Source organism: Gasterosteus aculeatus, chromosome 21, assembly GCF_964276395.1.
Source record: "Gasterosteus aculeatus chromosome 21, fGasAcu3.hap1.1, whole genome shotgun sequence".
NCBI lineage: Eukaryota > Metazoa > Chordata > Actinopteri > Perciformes > Gasterosteidae > Gasterosteus > Gasterosteus aculeatus.
In genome coordinates this window covers 4,383,294-4,404,754 of record NC_135708.1, presented here as the reverse complement: position 1 = coordinate 4,404,754, position 21,461 = coordinate 4,383,294, and the positions used below count along the sequence as shown (strand labels likewise).

Below are 21,461 nucleotides of genomic sequence, written 5' to 3'. Positions count from 1 at the left end.
ATGTGCTACTCAGCTAACGGTGATTTACAGCAATGACTCATAGTGAAAGTAAAACGGAAGTGACATAGATCTCACGTGAGGGGTTTCCACAGCCATTTGTGAAGAAGACAGAGAGGGACATTGTCTGTCTTCATGTACCACTTGCACACCTCAGGTACCGTTAATCCGATCCGTTCATCCTGCTCCATCAGTTCTGGGGATTCACAACGGTCAACAGGGACGAAATCCAGCCAATCCAAGGACGAAAAGTGGAACCAATCAGACGTGGAGATGCCGGTGACTGGCTCCGCCCCCTTGCTGTCAATAACAACACCTTCGAGCGCGAGCAGAGACTAACCTCGCGAGCGAGGAAGTTCACGTCCACGATGTTTGATTCACGCGCATCAACCGGATTTGCCGCCAAACTCTTTGTCTTGTAGCTCTGGTTTTGCTGAAGCATCAACCAGAAGAGAAAAGGGGCGTGTCTAGAGGAAGCAGGTGAGGAGGCGTGGCCGTTCATCCTGCTCCATTCCTACACAGCTGATCCACATTCCATGATCCACCCCTGCAGTATTTAGAGCCGGGCTGTTCACCTCTCCAGTGGCACCTTGTTAATACTCCTACGTGGTAACGTGGCTCAGTAGCTCTGCTCGTGTTGTCCAGCAAACTCCTGTTCTGTAGTTCTTTCTGTGTGACTTCAGTTCCTCTGTGCACATTCTGCTGTTTACTAGTGACGGCCAGATGAAGCAGTGAAGCTTTATGAAGCAGTGAAGCTTTCCAGCCAATCGTATCGTAAAAAGGTTCATTCATTCAATGCATCTCAAACTCTATGATGACGTCTGCTGTTGAAAACTTGTAGTGCAAATGTATCGAACAGCCCACCAGTATATTTTGGCCCAATCTCTGATTATGAAAAGTTGAACCAATAAATCATCTAATAAACACATGGATTCCTATATGAAAAAAACTATTGGTTTCAGGTTTGACTTGTGTCCTTGTTTGTGTATTTCAATTCTCTGTACATTAACAAGAAGTGGAACACACACTTATCTATGTCTTTCTGCACCTTTGTGCATCATATACATACTAATATATACAAACAATATATATATACAAACCTTTACCCGAAGTACAGGAAGCACAAGACCCACCAGAGAGTCACCAAATAGCGCTTAACTACTACCGGACTAGGAGAACACCAAAATAGCCGAGGCTACAATTAGCGTAAACAAAACGCTAATCCTCTTCTCGCCTCCTCTGATTGTGCTTCCTTTCCTCTTGGTCTTTCCTCATTGCTCGAGTCACGCTGACACGCTGCCCGGAGCTTTCGGGCCTTTCGTATCGGGCGAGCAATGGCGCTCTGACGCCGGTGTCAAGTCTCTGACGGCGTCGGACCCTCTTCTTTGGGATGCGCCCTTTGGATGAGGACGTTTTGTCGCAAGAGCTTTCATCGTCATCTACACATGAGGAAAAACAGAAGGGAACATTTGTAGTGAACTAAAGCCACCGGCTGCGTTAAATGGTCTTATTTCATCCTTTCACGGCTCAGACACAAAAGACACCGTAAGAAAAAGGTCCCAACAGCGTGAATCAGAGGTTTATCTCCAGGTACCCACTTCTCCACCTGACAAGTCCAGTAAACCACCAACACCAGTTAATGCAGACGTCTGTCTGGATTCCCCACTTACCTCGAGTCCTTTTAGGGCCACAGAGTCATTGTGGCCTTTTCTCAATGTTCGGCCACTGCAAAAAACCTGTGTGCAGTTCCAAGGCTGCTAACTACCTGACCCGCGAGTGTTCTTAAGCTGTGGAGAACGGAACATGGACATGGAAGTTAGAACACGGAAGGTGGAACGTGGAGAGTCAGTGAGGCCTTCTGGAATATGCAAATGACCATTCAGAGTGAGTTATTTTATGGAGAGCTATAACTTTATTTGCATTGCTCTAAAAAATATGGTTGTACGTTTCATTTGTTTTTAGCTGATGGAGCCATCTGCTTACTTGAATTATGTTTTTGTTTCTCTATTTGAAAAAACATAGATGGAGGAGCCACAAAATTCAACATGGACCATTTTGTTGGGGCATGAACGTCTTTTTTCACATTTCCAAAGTCCTCATATTATCTGTCAAAGGTCACAGCAGCTATTTATTATATAGCTGCTGTGACCTTTTTACGACTGACAAGTAATTCTGTTTACGTGTTTGTTGTATTTATGTTTAACACTAATAATCTGTATGTTTCTATATGTTCATATATTACTCAGTTGGTGATGGGGGAAGGCAGAGGCAGCACCCAGACGCAGAGCTTGAAAACAAAAAGACTTTAATAGTCAAAATTAGTGACGTTACCAGATGTGCCGACGCCTCGCGCGTGTCGAGTAACTGAGGGGGCGTGTCCTCGCAGCGCGTACCGAGGCTCGCTTCATTTAGGGGAGGAGCCATAAATGATGGCGTCCGAAGCCTCGCTGCCCGGCGGGACCACGTGACGCTTCGGGAAGGGCTTCAGATTTACTTCCATGTATAAACCCCTCAGGCTCCATTCAAGATGTGGGCTGTTGGTGGAGAGTTGGTCAGTTAGAGTTTGGATGGTTCGGATAGTTTATATCGTTTGGAGAATTTAGAGAGAGATAGTTGAGAGTGAGGAGAGAAGGACAGGTGATAAGATGGAGCCAGCTAGGAAGAGGAGGACTTCCTCTGTGATTAGATCACTCCTAATAAGGTGAGCTGAATCTCACTCTATTTCAGACACATTAGGTTTGCTTATCAAGAACTGTATTTTTCAGTTTCTTATTTGATTCAAAGGTGAGGTGTTTATTGTGCTCCGAGGAGTTTGGGTGCAATAACAGCACCTCCTCCATGCTGAGGCCTCACCGTGCCTTGCATGAGAATAAGGAGGAAACTGGAGCTTCACCCAGCCAAGGTAAGTCATTACAATATTACAAATGCACCAACACAATTATTCACTGTTGTTCATTGTGCAAATAAAGACAGGTAACAGACACTGTGTTCATTGTCTTTTAAAACAAGAGCTGGATGAAGCCTCGTCTCCATGACAGCGAAGGACACGCAGCCCTTCAGTATTGTGGATGATTCAGGGCATTTGTGTCCAAACTGGATCCTCATCATGTTCTCCCTACAAGGCAGGTATGTGTGGGTGCATGAAACACATGAGCACTTCATTGTCTCACAGTTCAGCACTAGATGTGTTTTCCTTTAGGCTCTGCAGGCCGTGGTGGAGGCTGAGTAGGAGTCGGCTAAGGAGAAGGCTAAAGTGGAAAAGGTGGCTGCTGTTAGCCTTACTTCTGACATGTGGACATCCATCAGTATGGATGCCTACCTGGCTGTAAGGTGCCACTTTGTGGGGGAGAAAACCACACTGGGTTCAGTGCTTCCCCCGATCACACACTGCTGAACATATAGCTCGTGTGAAAGCCTCCCTGATGGAGGAATGGGGAATCGATCATAAGGTGACGTGTGTGGTCACTGATGGTGCTCCCAATATGGTTTCCTGTGTGAGAGCTGAAGCTTCGGCACCATATTTTATGTTGCACACTGAATCTGACAGTGAAGAAGGGACCTGAGCAGCAGCCGGTGCTCTCTGGCATCCGGGCCAAAGCACGGAAGCTGGTTGGCTTCTTTAGGAGCAGCACCACTGCTAAGGTTTGCTCTTTCCCTTCATCCCACTTTCTAATATCGCTGAGAGTTTGTCTGTGTTCCTACTGCAGTGAGTCAATGGCTACTCATCTGTATCTTTAAAGGAGAAGCTGACACAACTTCATCTGGGGACGGCAAACATGAAGCTAATGCAAGAAGTGGAGGCCAGATGGAGCAGCACATGTTGGATGCTGCAGCGTTTGGTGGAGCAAAGGGAGCCAGTAGGAGCAACATGACATCACCTTCCTAACAGCAGAAGGGTTCCACATTGTTGGCGGGTGCCTTTCTTTGCTGTCTCCCTTCTATGATCCACTGTAGAGCTGTCGGCAGAGGACAATGTGTCTGTCTCCAAAGTCGTCCCCCCCGTGAAGATGCTGGAGCACACCCTTCAGAAATAACAAAGCCGGCACCTGCAGCAGCATTGGAAGTGTGAGACCAGCTCATCAGGCCACTCCGGGAGAAGCTGTACACTTTGTAGTCCATGAGCATCATGTCAGGGGGGGTCGGCTCACTGAGTCCTGAGGCCCTGCATCCGGTATCATCTGCCACTGAAATATATGTCCGGTCGCCCGGCCTGCACCAGAGGACCACAGAAGGGAGAGGAGAAGCGCTTGATGGCCGCTGACCAGGCGTGAAGAACTCATCGGGGGGGGGGACGCTCTAACGGGCAAGACAGACACGGTGCTCCTGCTGGGGGCGAAGCAGCTTTAGCACGGTGCCCTTACGTACCCCATTCTCATAATATGTTCCTGGGCAGATACTGTACGTTAGGAGACCCCTAAATGGATCATTTCAAGCGTTTGGGTCCTGATGACTGATCAGAAAGACCCACAGGGAGCCTCAAACCCTGAATCTACGTTCCCACTCACCGAGGCCTCTTCCACACCACGCGTCCCATCCTGTTGGCGTGGTGGAACGGCGAGTGGTCGATGGCGGGGAAGCGGGGGTCTCAAAGAGCAGGCCACTCTGCAAGCACTGCCTCTCCAGGGTGGAGTACCGCTGCCCGTCCAAGGCCTTCAAGTGAACCTTCTGCAGCCCTGAAACGACCAGGAAGGACCGGACTTCAACATGGAACAGCACACACATGGTTACGCATCACAAACGCTGCGTTCCATCACACAATACTGGTTTCTATGGAAACAGGGAGGCAGCTTCCCTCCCTGCGCTCACTCACACACACAGCAGGATGACGTACAAATCCAGCTTTTTAGACCTCAACAGTGGAAGTGTTAAATAAAGTGACGTGTGTCTTAATGCGGCTTTGGAAATGAACACAAAGGGATTCTGTATTTGCTCGTGAAGCCTGAACATTCTGCTTATGTTGTAAAGTTGTAAATATAGTCAAGAAGAGTGCTTTGCAAAGGCGTCTGTTCTCTAATCTCTGTGCTGCTGAGGGAGAAGAACACACTGGGCTACTGGACCATTCTGAGGTGCGACGTCTTTCACGGGGAACTACGCAAATCTATTGGGGAGTTTTGACTTTTCCAAAAGCGCACAGAGCTGGCTGCACTTTTCACTGACAATGTGTCACCAAACTTTCATATCTTGCTGACGTTTTCGCTGAGTTGAACCAACTAAACAGTTCCGTGCAAGGTGGCAATACACACGGCATCAGCTGTGTGACAGAATGGAAGGCTTTCTCATCGGGGAGGGAATATCTTCCATGTTTCTGTCAGTGGATGAGCTGGGGGATTCTGCTGTGCTCTCGCCTCCCGCAACACGCGCACTTCTTTAGAGGCGCTGGAAGGACAATGTGGGAAGTACTTTTCTGAGGCTGACTCCCGGCGCAGGGACAAGGCTTGGAGACAGTTTCCATCCAGAGACAACGCAGCAGACGGCACACGCCTGACAGTGACAGAGGAGGATCAGCTCATCCAACTATCCACTGACCGTACGTTCAGAAACATTTACCAAACCAAACCACACAGTTCTGGATCTCTGGCCACAAAGACTTTCCACAACCAAAAGCAATGATGAGCCTTTTGCCCTTTGCAACAACTTATCTTTGCCAAAGTGGATTTTCCTCCCTCACCTACCTGACAAACCAATCCAATCTAATAGTGATGAGATGTCGACTAATTCATGATTGACAGACTATGCAGACACCCCCCCCCCCAGAGAAAACAACAACAACAAGTCAAGAGTCAGAATCTCCCGCAGTGGAGGGAGGAGAAAAGCTGGAAGGAGAAGGCGTCCAATCACAGATGAATACTGGCGAGGCGCAGTAGAAGGAAACAAAGGGCCCCTTGCAGCAGACTCATAACACACTGTGTGATACGCGGCGTAACGCAGTGTGTGTTCATCTGCAGCTACACTTTGGGCTCCGACGTCTTGGTCCAGGGCTCTGTTCCGCCGGAAATCCACAACCATCTCCACTGTCTTTAGAGCGTTGAGCTCCAGGTTGTTCTGGCTGCACCACGACACCAGATGGTCAGACTCCCACCTGTAGGCGGACTCGTCCCCACCAGAGATTAGTCCAATGAGGGTGGTGTCATCCGCAAACTTCAGGAGCTCGACGGACTGGTGGCTGGAGGTGCAGCTGTTGGTGTACTGGGAGAAGAGTAGAGGGGAAAGAACGCAGCCTTGAGGGGAACCGGTACTGATGGTCCGAGAGGCTGAGACATGTTTCCCCAGCTTCACGTGCTGCTTCCTGTCAGACAGGAAGTCTGTGATCCACTTGCTTAAGGTACTTAAGGTATTCATTTGTGTTTGTTTAAAGTAGAAAGGTTATGATCACTTATTCATCAATTCATGACATAAAATGTACTCATACATGTTTAAAATATGTTTTTATACACATTAATGATGAGTTTTAAGATCAATCCACAAGTTTAGAGGTGGAAGATCACATGACCAAGAGTATGTTGTTTTGATTTAAAAGCATGACTCGCTGATTATATCTCTGAGGGTGTAATGGTCTGCCTAGAATCTCTGTCCTCACACTCAAACAGTCACTGCTGCCACTTGGATTTGTTTGGGATTTCTGCTTGCAGTCTATGCTGTCACTCAAAAACACTTAAAGTCTAACAAGCTGGCTGGACTCGTCTCACTTACATACAAGATAGATACAATTGAGTATCGTCAGCATAACAATGGAAGTGTATGCAGTGTTTTCTGCCTAAAGAAAGAACATACAAGGGAAATAAAATTGGTCCAAGTACAAAACCCTGTGGGACTCCGTGATCAACATTGGTCGTCATCAAGGTTTCAGTAACATATAAACTGATCTCAACACACAAATCCATAGATTTTGCAGGTGCAGGATAACAAAAGAAGCTAGAATTCAATAACGAGTTCCCAGTTGTTAAAATCTATATCAGTACAAAATCCTCCAGACTAAATTGTAACTGGTGTGTTTATGTTTTCTTTTCGATGGTACCTTAACAAAGGAATCCTAGAAATGAACAGTTGAACCGATATGTGGACATTCACATGCTAATAAAGCTTCTGTGTGTCTTTTCTAGAATGTGGACATGTGGTCTTTTGATGTGTTTGCACTGAACGATGCTAGTGGGGACCACGCTCTGAAATTTGTCTTCTATGAGCTATTTACCAGATATGACTTGATCAACCTTTTCAAGGTATGTTCATTTTGACAAGACGCTGTGTATGTAATGAGCACAATGTCAGTGACAGCAGAACTAAGTATTGATGGGAACGTACTGGGTTCAACAGAACAAACTTCTCTGTATTGCTTCTACAATTCTGCAAAGCAACTGGTTGTTCCTTGTCTTCTGTTGAAGGTCCCTGTTTGTGCCCTCATATCCTTCGTGGACTCGTTGGAAGTGGGCTACAGCAAACACAAGAATCCCTATCACAACCTGACGCATGCGGCTGATGTCACACAGACCATTCATTACCTGCTCCTCAAGACCGGCATGGTGGTACGTTCAGGGTTGGGTAAAAGCACAATGCAATACGCTTTTCAAAAGTGCCTGCAGACTTCCTCAGTGGATCTTACAAGTCACTCATCACAGCTTTCCTACCACAAAATCCAATCGGGACGGGATGAATGATGACTGACAGGTAGATAATAATGATGCAATAGCAAAGTTAGTGTTGTCTCTTACTGTAAATGGATGAAAGGCTGCATGACAAACTGGAGCTTTAAGTGACTTTGATGACTTTTATTGATGTAGGTTGTTACAGCAAAGAAAGAACAACAGAAGAAAGAGTTCAGTGAATCAGTAAAGTAAAGACAAAACATAGATTTAAATCATGGTTAAAACCTAAATGAGACTCCTTCTCAGGTAACCAAGGCCGCAATAAACAGAGGATCCTCCCCCAAGCACAAGCACCACCCAACTTAATTTGTGTTGAAATAATGCATCAACAATCCCTCATGACGGCTGTCTAGGGACTATAGCAGCACCACATGTACAATGCAGACATTGTGTTGTTAAAAGGTACAAGCCCCGCCTCCACGTGCCTTTGGGTCACTACGGGGGTCAGAAAGCTGCATGGGGGCAAGGCCGGGGCTGGATGGGACTCGCCGTGAGTCTACATGTGCTTTGTGGACGGAGAAGGCTTTTGACTCTCCAGTTGGTGACTTTCATGGACAGGATATCTAGGCGCACCCGGGGGTGGAGGACCTCGGGTCGGGGGGTCTCCATCTCCTCTCTGCTGGTGCTGATGTGATGTTGTCCTGTTGGCCTCCTCGCACAGTGACCTCCAGCACTCAGTGAGGCACTTTGCAGCAGATCCTGTCGGTGAAGAGCTCTATTTGCTTTCATTTGAATTGAGGTGCTACTGGAAAACAACCGAGGTGGTTCAGGCACACTGACAACTGGCAAAGAGACTCTGTGCTGGTTCACTTCCAGCAGGAGAACCGCACAACGTTAAGCAGGACGGGTTTTTAATTTTCATCTCCTGATTGACACGTTCCTCCTCGTCTGTCTGCCTCTCTCCTCCAGCACTGGCTCAGTGAGTTGGAGATCTTTGCCATCATTTTTGCAGCTGCCATTCATGACTACGAGCACACAGGGACCACCAATAACTTCCATATTCAGACAAGGTAATTCCCACGTAGCATCGTTTGTAGCCTACTATGAATGATTGCAGCTTTACCTCATACATTGTTGGCATTATCACGATGACGGTGAGGGTGATCATTCCTGAAGTAGCCGTGTCGCATTTGCAGGTCAGACACCGCCATGTTGTACCGAGCTGTTCTGGAGAACTACCACGTCAGTGCTGCATATCGCCTTCTACAGCACAGTGATGACATGAACATTCTGTCTAATCTCTCCAAAGACGAGTGGAGGTAAGAGAAGAGCGCTGCAGCTGAAGGGACGTCCTTTTTTACCGCTGTTTCCATTCAATGACTTCGAATAATAATTCACTGTACAATACAACCCCCAGATTACAGTGCAGGTCATTGCTTCTAAAATACTGCCTCCTACTGGTGCTTAGAGGGAGCTACAGCTGATGATACCAGGGAGTAACACATCACCTTATTTTACAGTCAAGCAGAATCAAATGACTCATTTTAGGGACAAGGTGAGTAGTTTGGGGCAGAGTTGCATCGATCTGGCACTGCATTGCTGCAGAAATATAGAAGTGACAGCAACAGGATGAAAGCATCTCAGTCTCCTCTGATTAAACTTTCCCCAAGCTTCATCTAAGATTCCTTCTGTAGGGAGCATGAATGTTTTACTGCCTGCCCTCTTTCAGAGAGCTTCGGGCTCTGGTGGTGGAGATGGTGTTGGCCACAGACATGTCCTGCCACTTCCAGCAGATCAACGGGATGAAAAGCCACCTGCAGCAATATGAGGCGTGAGTGTTTCACGTCTGGGTCCGTCCCGCCTCATGCTGCAAGTCACTCCAGTCCTTCACAATGCTGAAACTATCAAACCATGATTGTTTCTGCTTTACAACCCTTCACGCGCCGCGTCCACTAACTGGACTGGACTCAGGGACCATCGGCTGACGTCCTCATCTCATCAGATCGCTACTACCAAGACAGGAAGTCACAGATAGAAACTAAAACAGACCTTCAAAAGGCCCAATTTCAATTGTTTCCTTGTGTCCATTCTGGGCCACCGTAGGAACATGACCACCCCTCCCTAGATAGTTTTAACACTATTAAAAACCAGCATATAGTAAGAATCTATTCAATTTCCATCAACAGATCCCCGATACGCTACACACTGTTTATTTAAGGAAACTAGTACTTTAATACACTATAACCTTAAGCATGAACAGCACGGCTGCATTATCATCTAAACACGCTAGGAAACAATATTTACAACACGTTGATGCTTTTACTTTGAAGGGTAACGTTGACTGCGTTGCTTTGTCCAATAAGAGGCACCAGCTTTCTACCTCAACACGTCTGACAGGATGTGTGTTTGTGTGCACATGTCTACACTGTCCACAGTGACCACAGTGTCAGTGGCAGTGATGGAAAGAGGTCCAGTGTGAAGAGTACAGGCTCAGAGGGCAGCTGCTCTCTGACCACGGTGGACTTCAAGGGCTTCAAGGTCACATGGAACAAGGAGATTCACCACAACAGGGAGACGTGGAAGAACCAGGCAACCAATGGTGCCCATACTTACCACCTGGTATCATCTGTCACTCTCTACAGGGCTCCTTCCAGTCCGGGGGGCCACATTATCAAACACACATCTGAGAAGCAGCTAAGCGTATTAGCTGTGAGAAGACATTGTAGCACTGCTTACTTTATCATGTCCTTATTTAATACATGCATGTCCATGGAGTAATTACCTTCTGACAAATACAGGTACAGTCTGGGTTTTACTTCCTTTTGATAATCATGTGAATCAGCCTGTGAGCAGCAGCAGCTTCATCCTAACGTCTTCTGAGTGCTGCAGTGATGTCAAATGAAGCGACATCATAGAGAATATTGCTTTTGTTAATGCGTGTTGGTGTTCTGGAAGACCTGGAGGAAAAGGTCCAGAAGGAGGCAGGGGAGAGTGGCCGGCAAGAGAAGGACACAGCAGAGGAGACACAGCCAAAGAGACACAATTCAGGACAGGAGATGAAGACAGAGGTGGAGGGTCAGGTGGTGTTGGAGAGCAGGGTGCAGCAGGAGGTACAAACGCCCAAAGAGGAGGAAGGAGGAAATAATCCAGGTGGACCTTCAGCATCAGGCCCAAAGAACACAGAGGCAAAGCCTGAGGAGCACACTGAGAAGCAGCCGTGCCACAATGGTCAGCATCCCCACAGTGTACTTAGTAGTACTGTGCTCAGGTACACTAAAACTTGTATGACTATACTTTGACTAATTTTCACAGTATGTATTTGTTCATTCACTAAATTAGTAAAAATTCAGTAAAAAATACTGTAAAAAGGTATCATAAACGGCTAAAATACTAATTTGTAGTTCAATATTCAACATTTACACCCAAACTTGGTTAATAAAAGTAACAATCTTATTGTTTATTGTTTCACCCTCGTATATCAATCAAAAGTTAAAAAGCAATGGCACCTGTTGGCATCTGGCAGGTTCCTGTTTATCAGCAGGTAGAAACATTAAATTGTTCAAATTAATAGTATTTAACAAATAATAACGGGGCACCATCCTGGGATCAGGGGCCAATAACCAGACTATAAATGAATTGTCTCACTTTTGGTGTTCACCCAATGTGTCGTCAATAGTCAAAGTTTTGACTTCGAGCACCAGATCATTATCAGAAACTTTAATAGTAAAAAGACGCTCTTCCTTTGCGTTTATTTGCCGTTATACTGTTAAAATATCCTGGTTTTGGTGATCGATCCTTCTGACGTAGGACGTGCACGGGCGATTATCCTGATGACTGGCATCTGGTTCAAACCACCGAGACTGTTTGTGCGCCGATCAGCCTTTGAGGAACCGAGATAGCCTGACATCAATCATCTCGTTAATTTGAGATGGATAATGGGACATTTGATTGACCTAGGCATTTGGATTTCAGTATTTTTGTGATCTAAACCTGCTATTGAGTCCTGCTTCCGCTACCCCGTCGTGACAGCCTATTTGGAATTGTACCTCCAGATCCACGGGACTACCATGGGCTAAAAGTTTGCCCAGCCTAAGCAAATATTTATATGGCGGACTGGGAACCAATTATTTTGAAGTGCAACAAATGACCTATTTATGTTTGGGTCGGCACCATTCTCAACTCCGTTGTGCGTAAAGGAACCTCAGCTACCAAACAAGGCTCTTACCTGTCTACTACGCACACCCCTCGTAAGACACTTTTATTTTTTACCTAAGATTCACAAACCACCGAAATCAGGGCCCGTTCCCCACAGAATGCCTCCAGGCCGCCTGTAGTCTCTGACTGTAACGATGAAAGCTATTGTGTGGCGTAATGCCTGGATCCCTACCTAAACCCCCCCATATAACCTCCATGCCGGCTACCTCAAGGACACTTATGATTTCCTCCAGAATGTCCGTAACATCTCTTTGGACGGCACGTCCCTTCACCATGGATATGCACAGTCTCTATACAAACATCGACACAACAATGTGGCTGGCAGCAGTTAAGATTCTGCTACAATTCCCTGAACAATCCAAACCAGACCAGGAGATCCTGAAGCTTTTTCAGGGTTTGGGTTCACGTCCTGTTTTATTTTGTAGTTTTCTGCCTCTTGTATCCGTGGGTAACTTCACTTCCTGCCTTGTCCTGTCATCCCCTGTGATTGTCTGATTGTTTCCACCTGTGTCCAATGACCTGCACCTCCCTAGTATATTTAAGCCACGTGTGTCACTTATCGCGTCATTGTTGAATGTCCGGAAGTCCATGTCTGAGTTTTCCCTGGTTCTGCAAGTAACCACCAGGAACCCATTGATCAAAATCCCAAAGGACATCATGTTGCGACACAAAAACTGGTTTTAACAGATCGGTTGTACCGGTGTGGTGACAGATGGCTGTCACCACACCGGTACAAGTCCTCAACTCCTGGTGTCACACTTCACGAGGCATGGGGTGCACAAACTATTCCTCCAGGGCCCGGCAAACCGACCCAACTAGTCCACATCTGAAAGAAGGATGGAACGTCAGCGGATAGCTTACCTGCTTTTGGTCCACCCACATGGCCTCAATCTGGGGGTCTTCTAAAGACGCTCGGGAACACGTTGAGCCTCTGGGGGCGCGAGTTATCACCCAAAACATAATTACCATGGGAATTGTTAAATTACTATTGATTAGATTGAACAGGATTTGTTCAGTAGCGGCGGATGTCGAGTTGGCCACAAGGATCCTCTTCCGGGTAAATGTTGTGTCCTCAATAAGTCTACAGCATTAAGTATGCAGAACTGGATTGAAAGAGACAAAATGTACGGAATAGAAAAATGAAATGTAATGACAAGAATATTAACAAAAATGCATCAAAATTTGGAGAGCTACCAGAATGCATGTGCCCTGCCTCTGCAGGAGAATATAACTTCCATTTCTCCGTCCCAGCAGGGCCTCAGCCTGACCGCCCTCTGATGCATTACACCAAGAGACCCAGCTACTCCCGGATGGTCAGGTCAAAGGTCAATGAGATGCGGCCCATTGATGCCAGGGGGAAAGCTAGGAGACTGCAGCGCATCTCTCTGCGTCGCCGGAAATGAGCCCATGGTATAAAGTCCTCAATCCAACGGGTCTCCTTCATTTCAAACACGTATCCTTAACTGTTTCTGCATCACCCACTTTGTTCTGCTGACGTCCCTCTCCTTTTTTCCCTTCTGGAGACCTGCCACTCTTAAATGACTTCTCACATCATTTCCTTATGTATTTTTGTTTTTATTATTTAAATGTACATTGATGAAATTAACGTATTATACTGTACATATTATTCTGTATATAATAGGCTTTCCTATTGTTTTTCCTATTCAGTTATAGTTATAGTATAGTAGTTTTATTTATATAGCACATTTAAAAACAACCTCAGTTGACCAAAGTGCTTGACAAGTTCGAAAAGCAGCGATACAATAAAACACAGACAGAGCACAATGTACAATACAAAATATCTGACAGTAGAGAAGAACAAAGTCAAAATATCAAAGCTCAACTAGAATTAAAAGCCAATGAATAATAGTGGGTCTTAAGGAGGGACTTGAACGTTGCAATGGTCCGAGCTGTTCTTACATGGATAGGTAAACTATTCCAGAGGTTTGGAGCAGCCACTGAAAAGGCTCGGTCACCTCTGGTTTTTAACCGGGATCCAGGCACATCGAGGAGCATCTGATTAGACGACCTCAGTGCTTTGATAGGTGTGTGGACATGTAAGAGCTCCGACAAGTAGGAAGGCGACAACCCATTTAAAATTTTAAAAACAATTAATACAATTTTAAATTCAATCCTGAAACAAACAGGAAGCCAGTGGAGGGTGGCCAAAGCCGGTGTAATGTGGTCGCGTTTTTTTGTCCTGGTCAAAAGTCGAGCTGCTGCGTTCTGGACTAACTGCAAGCGACGAAGGGATGACTGATCCAACCCAACATACAGTGAATTGCAGTAGTCTAAGCGGGACGTAATGAATGCATGTATGACCCTCTCAAAGTCTTTGCGTAGCAGGTAGGGCTTGACTTTAGCCAGAAGTCTCAGCTGGAAGAAGCTAGTTTTGACAACAGAACTAATCTGTTTGTCAAGTTTAAAAGCACTGTCAAAAATCACTCCCAGATTTCTGGTAAAAGGACGAATTTGGGAGCCTAAAATACTGAGAGTATCTACACAGGCACTGAGATGTTCAGCACGTCCAAACACAACAACCTCAGTCTTACTGTCATTAAGACAGAGAAAATTCTGATCCATCCATACTTTGAGATCACTCAAGCAGTTTATCAGCGGCTTGATAGTGTCCTTCTTATTGTTTTTTACAGGCAAGTAAATTTGCACATCATCAGCAAAACAATGGAAAGAGATGTTGTGTTTTTTAAAAATGGACCCTAAGGGCAGCATATACAGAGAAAATAGCATTGGTCCCAAAATGGAACCTTGGGGGACCCCACAGGACAGAGGGGCAACAGATGAAGAGCAGTTACCAATGTGGACAGAAAAACTCCTATCTGTCAAGTAGGATTCAAACCATTTTAAGGCTATACCTGTAATGCCAACACTTTGCTTGAGTCGGGATAAAAGGATAGAGTGGTTGACAGTGTCAAAGGCAGCAGTCAAATCTAAGAGCACTAAAACAGCAGAATTTCCTGAATCTACAGCTAAGAGGAGGTCGTTGTAGACTCTTAGAAGGGCAGTTTCAGTGCTGTGGCGGGGCTTAAAGCCAGACTGAAACTTTTCATGAATACTAAAATCATCTAAAAATGATTGAAGTTGATCAAAAACCACCTTCTCAAGACCTTGGATAAAAAAGGTAATTTAGAAATAGGTCTAAAGTTAGACAAAACTAACGGATCCAGATTTTTCTTTTTTAAGAGTGGTTGCACAACAGCATGTTTAAAAGCGGCTGGAACACACCCTGAGCTGAGAGATGAGTTAACCAAGGATAAAATACTGGACCCAACAGTGTTAAAAACATCTTTAAGTAAGCGTGCAGGGATACTATCCAGTAGGCAGTTAGCTGGACGAAGCTGTTTGACTATGTCAGAAAGAAGGTTTAGTGAAACTGGCTCAAACTGCTGAAAGACAGCTGGGCATGAAAAAATAATAAAGTTATATTCTCATTTTGTGTCACTGCTGAATCTTCTCTCCTGATATTGTCTGAAATCATATTGTCTAAATAACTCATTACAATGTTAACATTGAGTATTTTGTGGTTATATGATAATCAAATGTTTACATCTGATCTCCATCAGTTTACTGTAAAGATCCTGTAGTTGTACACAATGTGTCAGAAAACAGCTGGCTCTGCTAATTGTATTTAAAAACTGTGATGTGATTTATTATGTAGAGAGAGAATGTAGAATAGGAGATGATAACAAGAACTGTGCCAGTGGGCCTCCAGCAAAGTGCCTGTGACAGAGCCAGTGATGAGGTGGCGTGACAGGAAATCAGCTACGCTCATCAACGGCCTCACATGTGGATATCAGGACAGCATGAAGCCTGTAGAGCTAAACACACATATCTACCCACTACAGCTGTGGTCACACGTTTACATACACTTGTAAAGAACATAATGTCATGGCTCTCCTTGAGTTTCCTCTTATTCCTACAAGTCTGATTTTCCTCTGATAGAAGAATCTGTTCCAATCACTCTGTCACAAAAACATTCATGAGGTTTGGTTCTTTTAGGACTTAATTATGGGTTAACAGAGAACATGACAGAATCTGCTGGGTCATAAATATACATACAGCAGTGATAATATTTGGTCACATGTCCTTTGGCCATTTTCACTTCTATTAGGCGCTTTTGGTGGCCGTCCACAAGCTTCTCGTTGAATCTTTGACCGCTCCTCTGGACAACAGAATTGGTGCTGTTCAGTTAAATGTGATGGCTCTCTGACATGGACTTGTTTCTTCAGCATTGTTCACATCCACCAGCACCAGATCCACTGGCAGCATAATACTACCACCACCGTGCTTGGCGGTAGACATGGGGGGTATTCGAGAAAGGAGGTTCAACAAACTCTGAGTCTATCCCTGAACTCCGAGTTGACTTACTCTGAGTATCCGCTTCCAGAACAGCTGATCTGCGTTAGTTCATTCATTTTTTGGTTTCGTCTGACCACAGAACTTTCCTCCAGAAGGTCTCATCTTTGTCCACGTGATCAGCAGCAAACTTCAGTCGAGCCTTAAGGTGGCGCTTTTGGAGCAAGAGCTTCCTTCCTGCACGGCAGCCTCTCCGTCCATGGAGATACCAAACACGACTGTGGACATGGACACTGTGTTCCAGCAGCTTCTACTTCTTGGCAGATCTGCATTTTGGTGGTTCTCTGTTGACTCTTCCCCCTCCTGACCAATGTTCTCTCAGCAGCAGGTGATAGCTTGTGTTTTCTTCCTGATGGTGACAAAACAGCGTCGTGCACTTTATACTCACAAACTATTGTTTGCACTGTTGCTCTTGGGACCTGCAGCTGCTTTGAAATGGCTCCAAGTCACTTTCCAGACTTGTTCAAGTCAATGATTCGCTTTGTCAGATCCATGCTGAGCTCCTTTGACTTTCCCATTGTAGCGTTTGTGGGCGTTTGTATCCAATGAGCTCTATTTAAATGCCTCAGAGTCACCAGCTGTAGTCACTCATAAGCACTCACAAGAGGTTAAGAGGCCATGAAGCTCATTGCATTGACACAACGTTCTAAGGCACCAAAATTGCTAATTCATGTTGCTGTATGTATATTTTACACCCAGCAGATTTGATCACTTTTATTTATATATATATTTCTGTCCAACACACACTTTCAATACTCCACTTTGTGAGGAGATAAACTCCACCCTGTTATCAAATGTGTGCTTGTGCTTTGTGTGTTTTTGTTGGTGACTTAAGTGTGATATTTGGTGCAGAATGAAAGCTTCAAGTTGCACCTGAAGTAGCGAGCTCAGTAGTTTGTGTTGTTGTGAGACGGCTCTGCGTGAAGGTTAATAAGGTTAATAAAGCAACTTATTCATTACTCATTTCTTTATTTACTCACTTCCTTCTTCAACATGCTGCACCACCAATGTTTCCTCTGTGCTATTGACACAGCAACAGGGCTGTAGAATAAATACAGATATTATGGAGGAAATAGTACAAAAGTCAATAGTACAGCATCTTTAAAAAGGATCAGAGTATTTCATGTCAAGAGAAATAATACAGCGTGTTGAAAGCATCTTTATTTGATGGCCTGTTTAAACATGTACAGTTGTTTCCAATAAAAGTCATTTATTAACATTAGAGCCAAACAATTCTATTTCTGTTAAAGTAACACATGGAGTAAATGTTGTAAATTACATTATAGTGAATAAAAACACAAGTAACGCATATTCAATATTTCCTTGAGAGGTTTGCTGAACCATTAAAAAGCTTCTTGTTCAAAACAAACCTGATTATGTGAAATTAGATTTATTTGATTTCACTCAACAGATTTAGAAAGATTTGAAGTTAAAATGGGCTCAGAAAGAATTACACATTCATATTCTCCTTCTTCACCTTGTTTTTATTATTGCTGATGAAGCGCACACACACATAAGGACACATTTGTCTCATATGGGGGGACAGATGAAAGAGCGTCTTATAAAATGTCTTCTTGAACACATAAAGATTAAGATTAAAGCCTAATTAGGAGCCAACATCTAAATGATCATCTATTGATTGAAGGAGCACAGCAGCATTAAGCTGAGCTCTTTCACACTTCCATCTGAGTCCCAGAGAGCTGTGGACCCCCCAGAGTCCAGACCAGCTCAGTTACCCCTCACCTGCTCCACCTGCATCTACACCCACATGAACCACCATCAGCTGTACAGACTGAACTATGTGGTGAGCAGAGAGGAAGGTTCTCCACCAGGAGGAGACTCTCCCTCCTGAAGAGGACACAGAGACACTGAGGAACCAGGACTGAACCAGAACAAGAACCCAGGATAAAGAGGTTCAGTGAATGTGGTGCTGAAGGTGTGGAGGTGGATCAGTGTGTCAGAGGAGACTCTGTAGAAGGACAGAGAGCCAGCAGGACAGTCCACATACACTGCTAGTCTACCAGAGGAGGAGGAGGAGGAGGAGGTGATGCGTGTTACTGTCTTATTGTGACAGACAGAGTAACCTTCATCAGAGCATCTCAGACACCAGGACTGATCATTGTATCCAAACACACAGTCATAACTGTTTCCTTTCCTCCTGATTCCTCTGTAACTCACTGATACATCAACTCCTCCTCTCCACTCGACCTCCCAGTAACAGCGACCAGTCAGACCAGTCCTACACAGCAGCTGAGGCCTGCAGTCAAATCTGTCTGGATGATCAGGATATGACTGATCCTCCTTCACACATGTCACCTTCCTGTTGTTGTCAGACAGTTTGAGTCTTTTGTTTACTGTGTTTGTGTCGATTGTGAGTTCACAGGAATCTGATGAGAGAACAAGACACAATACAGCTGCAGTTATTAATCATGTGTTCATCTACTGACAGGTTGATGATGACGTCACAGAGGTGAATGAGTGATGTCACAGTGTGAAGATGGTTGAATCTTCATGAATCAAAGAACACTTACACTTCCTCAGACCTGGTCTCAACCATCGGACTCCATCAGGCTCCACCCTGAAAGGAGGAGGGGGGTCAGAGCAGCATGGAGACATGGATATTACATCACTCTCACACACAGCTTTCCTGTTGACTCCAGAGGACCGGAGAGACAGCTGCTCTCTGACCCCCCGCCGCCTCTGTTCCCAACGAGAAGTTCGGACCCCACGGCCGAAATCGCCTTCATCCACTGAGTTTCCCTACGCGGAGCTCAACTGTCCTCAGTCAGCTGGAAGCTGATGACCAACGCCCATCAAACAGTAGCACTGGTTTTCTGGGCAGACTAATTTAGCGTGTTGATATGAACTTGATGTTTATTTGATTTGTTCAGTCATAACGTGGTACGATAGAGTCCGGATCAACGAATCCGCTACCTTTGATTGATGTTTGAATGTGTACCTGCAAATGTCGTAATGTCCCCTGTTGATCTGATGCTGTGATACGTTTGCTGTAAGAGAGTGAAAGCGCCGACTGTGTTACGCTGTTGAATGATGTCTCATGGTCAGAATAGTTCCTTATTTTCTTTTCTTTTCCCGGGTCTCCGCCGTGAGATCCGTTTGCCTGTGGTTTCATTTCGTATCGCCAGCCACATCGTTGGTTCTGTAACTGCACACACATGGATCCGACCATCCTGGTTCACGTTGCTGATCTACGTTCCGCTGGTCGCGGGACAGAATCTCCTCGCGCCGCGTCTAAGTATCCCCCCCCCCTTCGTCCAAGCCGTAGTCGGTAGCAACAGATAGCGTTGCCAAAGCAGTGCAACTGTCGTCTTCCTCGTTGCTTTAATACAGGGGTGTCCAAAGTACGGCCCGCGGGCCAACTGCGGCCCGGGATCCATTTTTTATTGGCCCGCAGCAAATTATAAAAATAGAATGGAATGTGGCCCACACATGAAACTTGCCCTTGACTGTATTGTAGTTCTTAGTTTGACCAGTAGGTGGAGCTACTCACTAGCTGCAGTCCTAATGCAGCGTTTCCACAAAAAAAATGTTTCAAATAAAAATTTTCCGCAACGACAAAATGGCAGAAGCAAAGAAACGCAAGATAGCAAGTGAATGCAGAACATTTCAAACACGGTGGGAAAATGAATATTTCTTCAAAGAAGTCAAGGAGAAGTGTGTCTGTTTGATTTGCAATGAAACGGTTGCAGTGATGAAAGAGTCCAATGTACGACGACGCTACGAAACCAAGCATCCGACCTTCACGTCCTACACTGCTGCTGAGCGAGAGGTCCAGCACATGGCAGCTAACCTGCAGGCTCAACAACAGTACTTTTACCCTGCTAACAACACACAAGAAAACGCTACAATAGCTAGCTATGAGGTAGCTCAACTCATAGCGCGCCGCGGGAAAACTTTGTCAGACGCTGACTTGGTTAAACAGCGCCTCATTAAAGTCGCTGGAATAATGTGCCCGGAAAAGATGCAGGAATTCAACAACATGAGCATGTCCACAAACACAATTGTGCGTTGAATGGAAGACTTGTCAGCTAACATACAGAATCAAGTGTCACATAAAGCTTGTGCTCTTGACTTTTACTCCATTGCATGTGATGAAAGATGCAACAGACGCCGCACAACTGTTCCTTTCTTTGTGGGGAGTTGACGATAACTTTTGCATCACGGAGGAGCTGCTTGATCTTCGGAGTCTAAAGGGCACAACAACGGGTGAGGACATTTTTGAAGCCGCGTCAGGTGCAATTGACAAGATGGAACTTAAATGGGACGAGCTGTGTTGTAATGGTAAAATATGTTATAACATTGTTTTGTGCTAAAGCCGTGTCTCAAGTGTCCTGTATTTGACCCCGATGTGCAAAGAGCAGTATGATACAAAATGTTGGTTTGCAGCTGTGCTCTGAGAAGGGAGGACGGTTGACTCGATCTCATAGAAGCTTCAAAGCAAAGGACTCCTCTTCATGGCCTTGGTTGATATCTTATTCTGCACGAAAGTTCTGGATCCAAGTTTTACTTTCATGTCAAGTAACAATGATTTGCAGCGGGTATTGAGGCATTGAGGAGGATCTTGTGTGTGTGTGCTACCCTCAGCTTCACCTGGGTTCTTATCTCAACCTGCTTTGCAGCTTCTCGTAGCTGGCACGGAGAATGTTCTTCACATGTGTATAAAAACTCAGCGTCTTTTGTGCTCGGAGACGCCATTTCCACAGAGCACCGTGATACGTGCCTGTGTATTTGACCTCCTGCTTGCAAGCAATAAATAGACTTTTTGCAACTTTGATCATTCATCAAGACTCTGTTTTATCAGACAAATCATTCTCTTCTACCGAGCTTTTATTGAAATATTCCACAACAGTGTGGAGTTGTAACGGACGGGGCTCCCGCTATGACAGGCGAGCCCAAAGGAATGGCATCTATGGTGTGCGCCAAGGTGCCAGAGAGTGGAGGCGAGGCTGTAAAATTGCACTGTATCATCCACCAAGAAGCTCTCTGTGCCAAGACAGTCCAGCTTGGCGATGTGATGACCACAGTTGTGAAAACTGTCAACATAATTTGAGCACGAGGGCTCTACCACAGAGAATTAAGCTTTCCTATCTGATGTCGATGCTGAATACGGGGACGTACTCTATCATTGTGACGTGCGCTGGCTTAGTCGCGGCTCCGTGCTGAAACTGTTTTATTCCCTTATTGCCTTTCTAGTTGATCTTACTGGTCATCTGAACTCACTGAACAAGAGCCTACAAGGCAAAGACCAGCTTGTACCACAACTTTCTGTGCGAA

At 45.4% G+C, this 21,461-nt stretch overlaps 2 protein-coding genes and 3 long non-coding RNA genes across 9 annotated transcripts in view; 3 read left to right on the top strand and 2 right to left on the bottom strand.

Annotated features, from left to right (window-relative positions):
• LOC144390270 (protein NLRC3-like) overlaps nt 1-21,461 on the bottom strand; it is a 199,399-nt gene that overhangs the window by 66,677 nt on the left and 111,261 nt on the right. The gene's annotated exons all lie outside the window — the stretch shown is intronic.
• On the top strand, nt 2,174-3,130 carry LOC120813134 (uncharacterized). Its single transcript, XR_013454425.1, has 3 exons — nt 2,174-2,698; nt 2,782-2,899; nt 3,007-3,130. It is a non-coding gene; the product is annotated as an uncharacterized LOC120813134 (long non-coding RNA).
• Nucleotides 5,360-21,461, top strand: part of LOC144390355 (uncharacterized) — a 104,241-nt gene continuing 88,139 nt past the window's right edge. The window contains exon 1 of the long non-coding RNA XR_013454380.1: nt 5,360-5,524. This is a non-coding gene — a long non-coding RNA (uncharacterized LOC144390355). The remainder of the gene's footprint in view (nt 5,525-21,461) is intronic.
• LOC144390232 (protein NLRC3-like) overlaps nt 17,313-21,461 on the bottom strand; it is a 30,016-nt gene continuing 25,867 nt past the window's right edge. For all 5 annotated transcript variants that reach the window (XM_078096670.1, XM_078096672.1, XM_078096671.1 and 2 more), the window contains 2 exons: nt 18,698-18,744; nt 17,313-18,553 (listed from right to left, as the gene is read on the bottom strand). In XM_078096670.1, coding sequence (XP_077952796.1) covers nt 17,964-18,553; nt 18,698-18,744 — 637 coding nt within the window. In that variant the 3' untranslated portion in view covers nt 17,313-17,963. The remainder of the gene's footprint in view (nt 18,554-18,697; nt 18,745-21,461) is intronic.
• Nucleotides 18,121-21,461, top strand: part of LOC144390413 (uncharacterized) — a 57,006-nt gene continuing 53,665 nt past the window's right edge. Inside the window, exon 1 of the long non-coding RNA XR_013454452.1 lies at nt 18,121-18,210. This is a non-coding gene — a long non-coding RNA (uncharacterized LOC144390413). The remainder of the gene's footprint in view (nt 18,211-21,461) is intronic.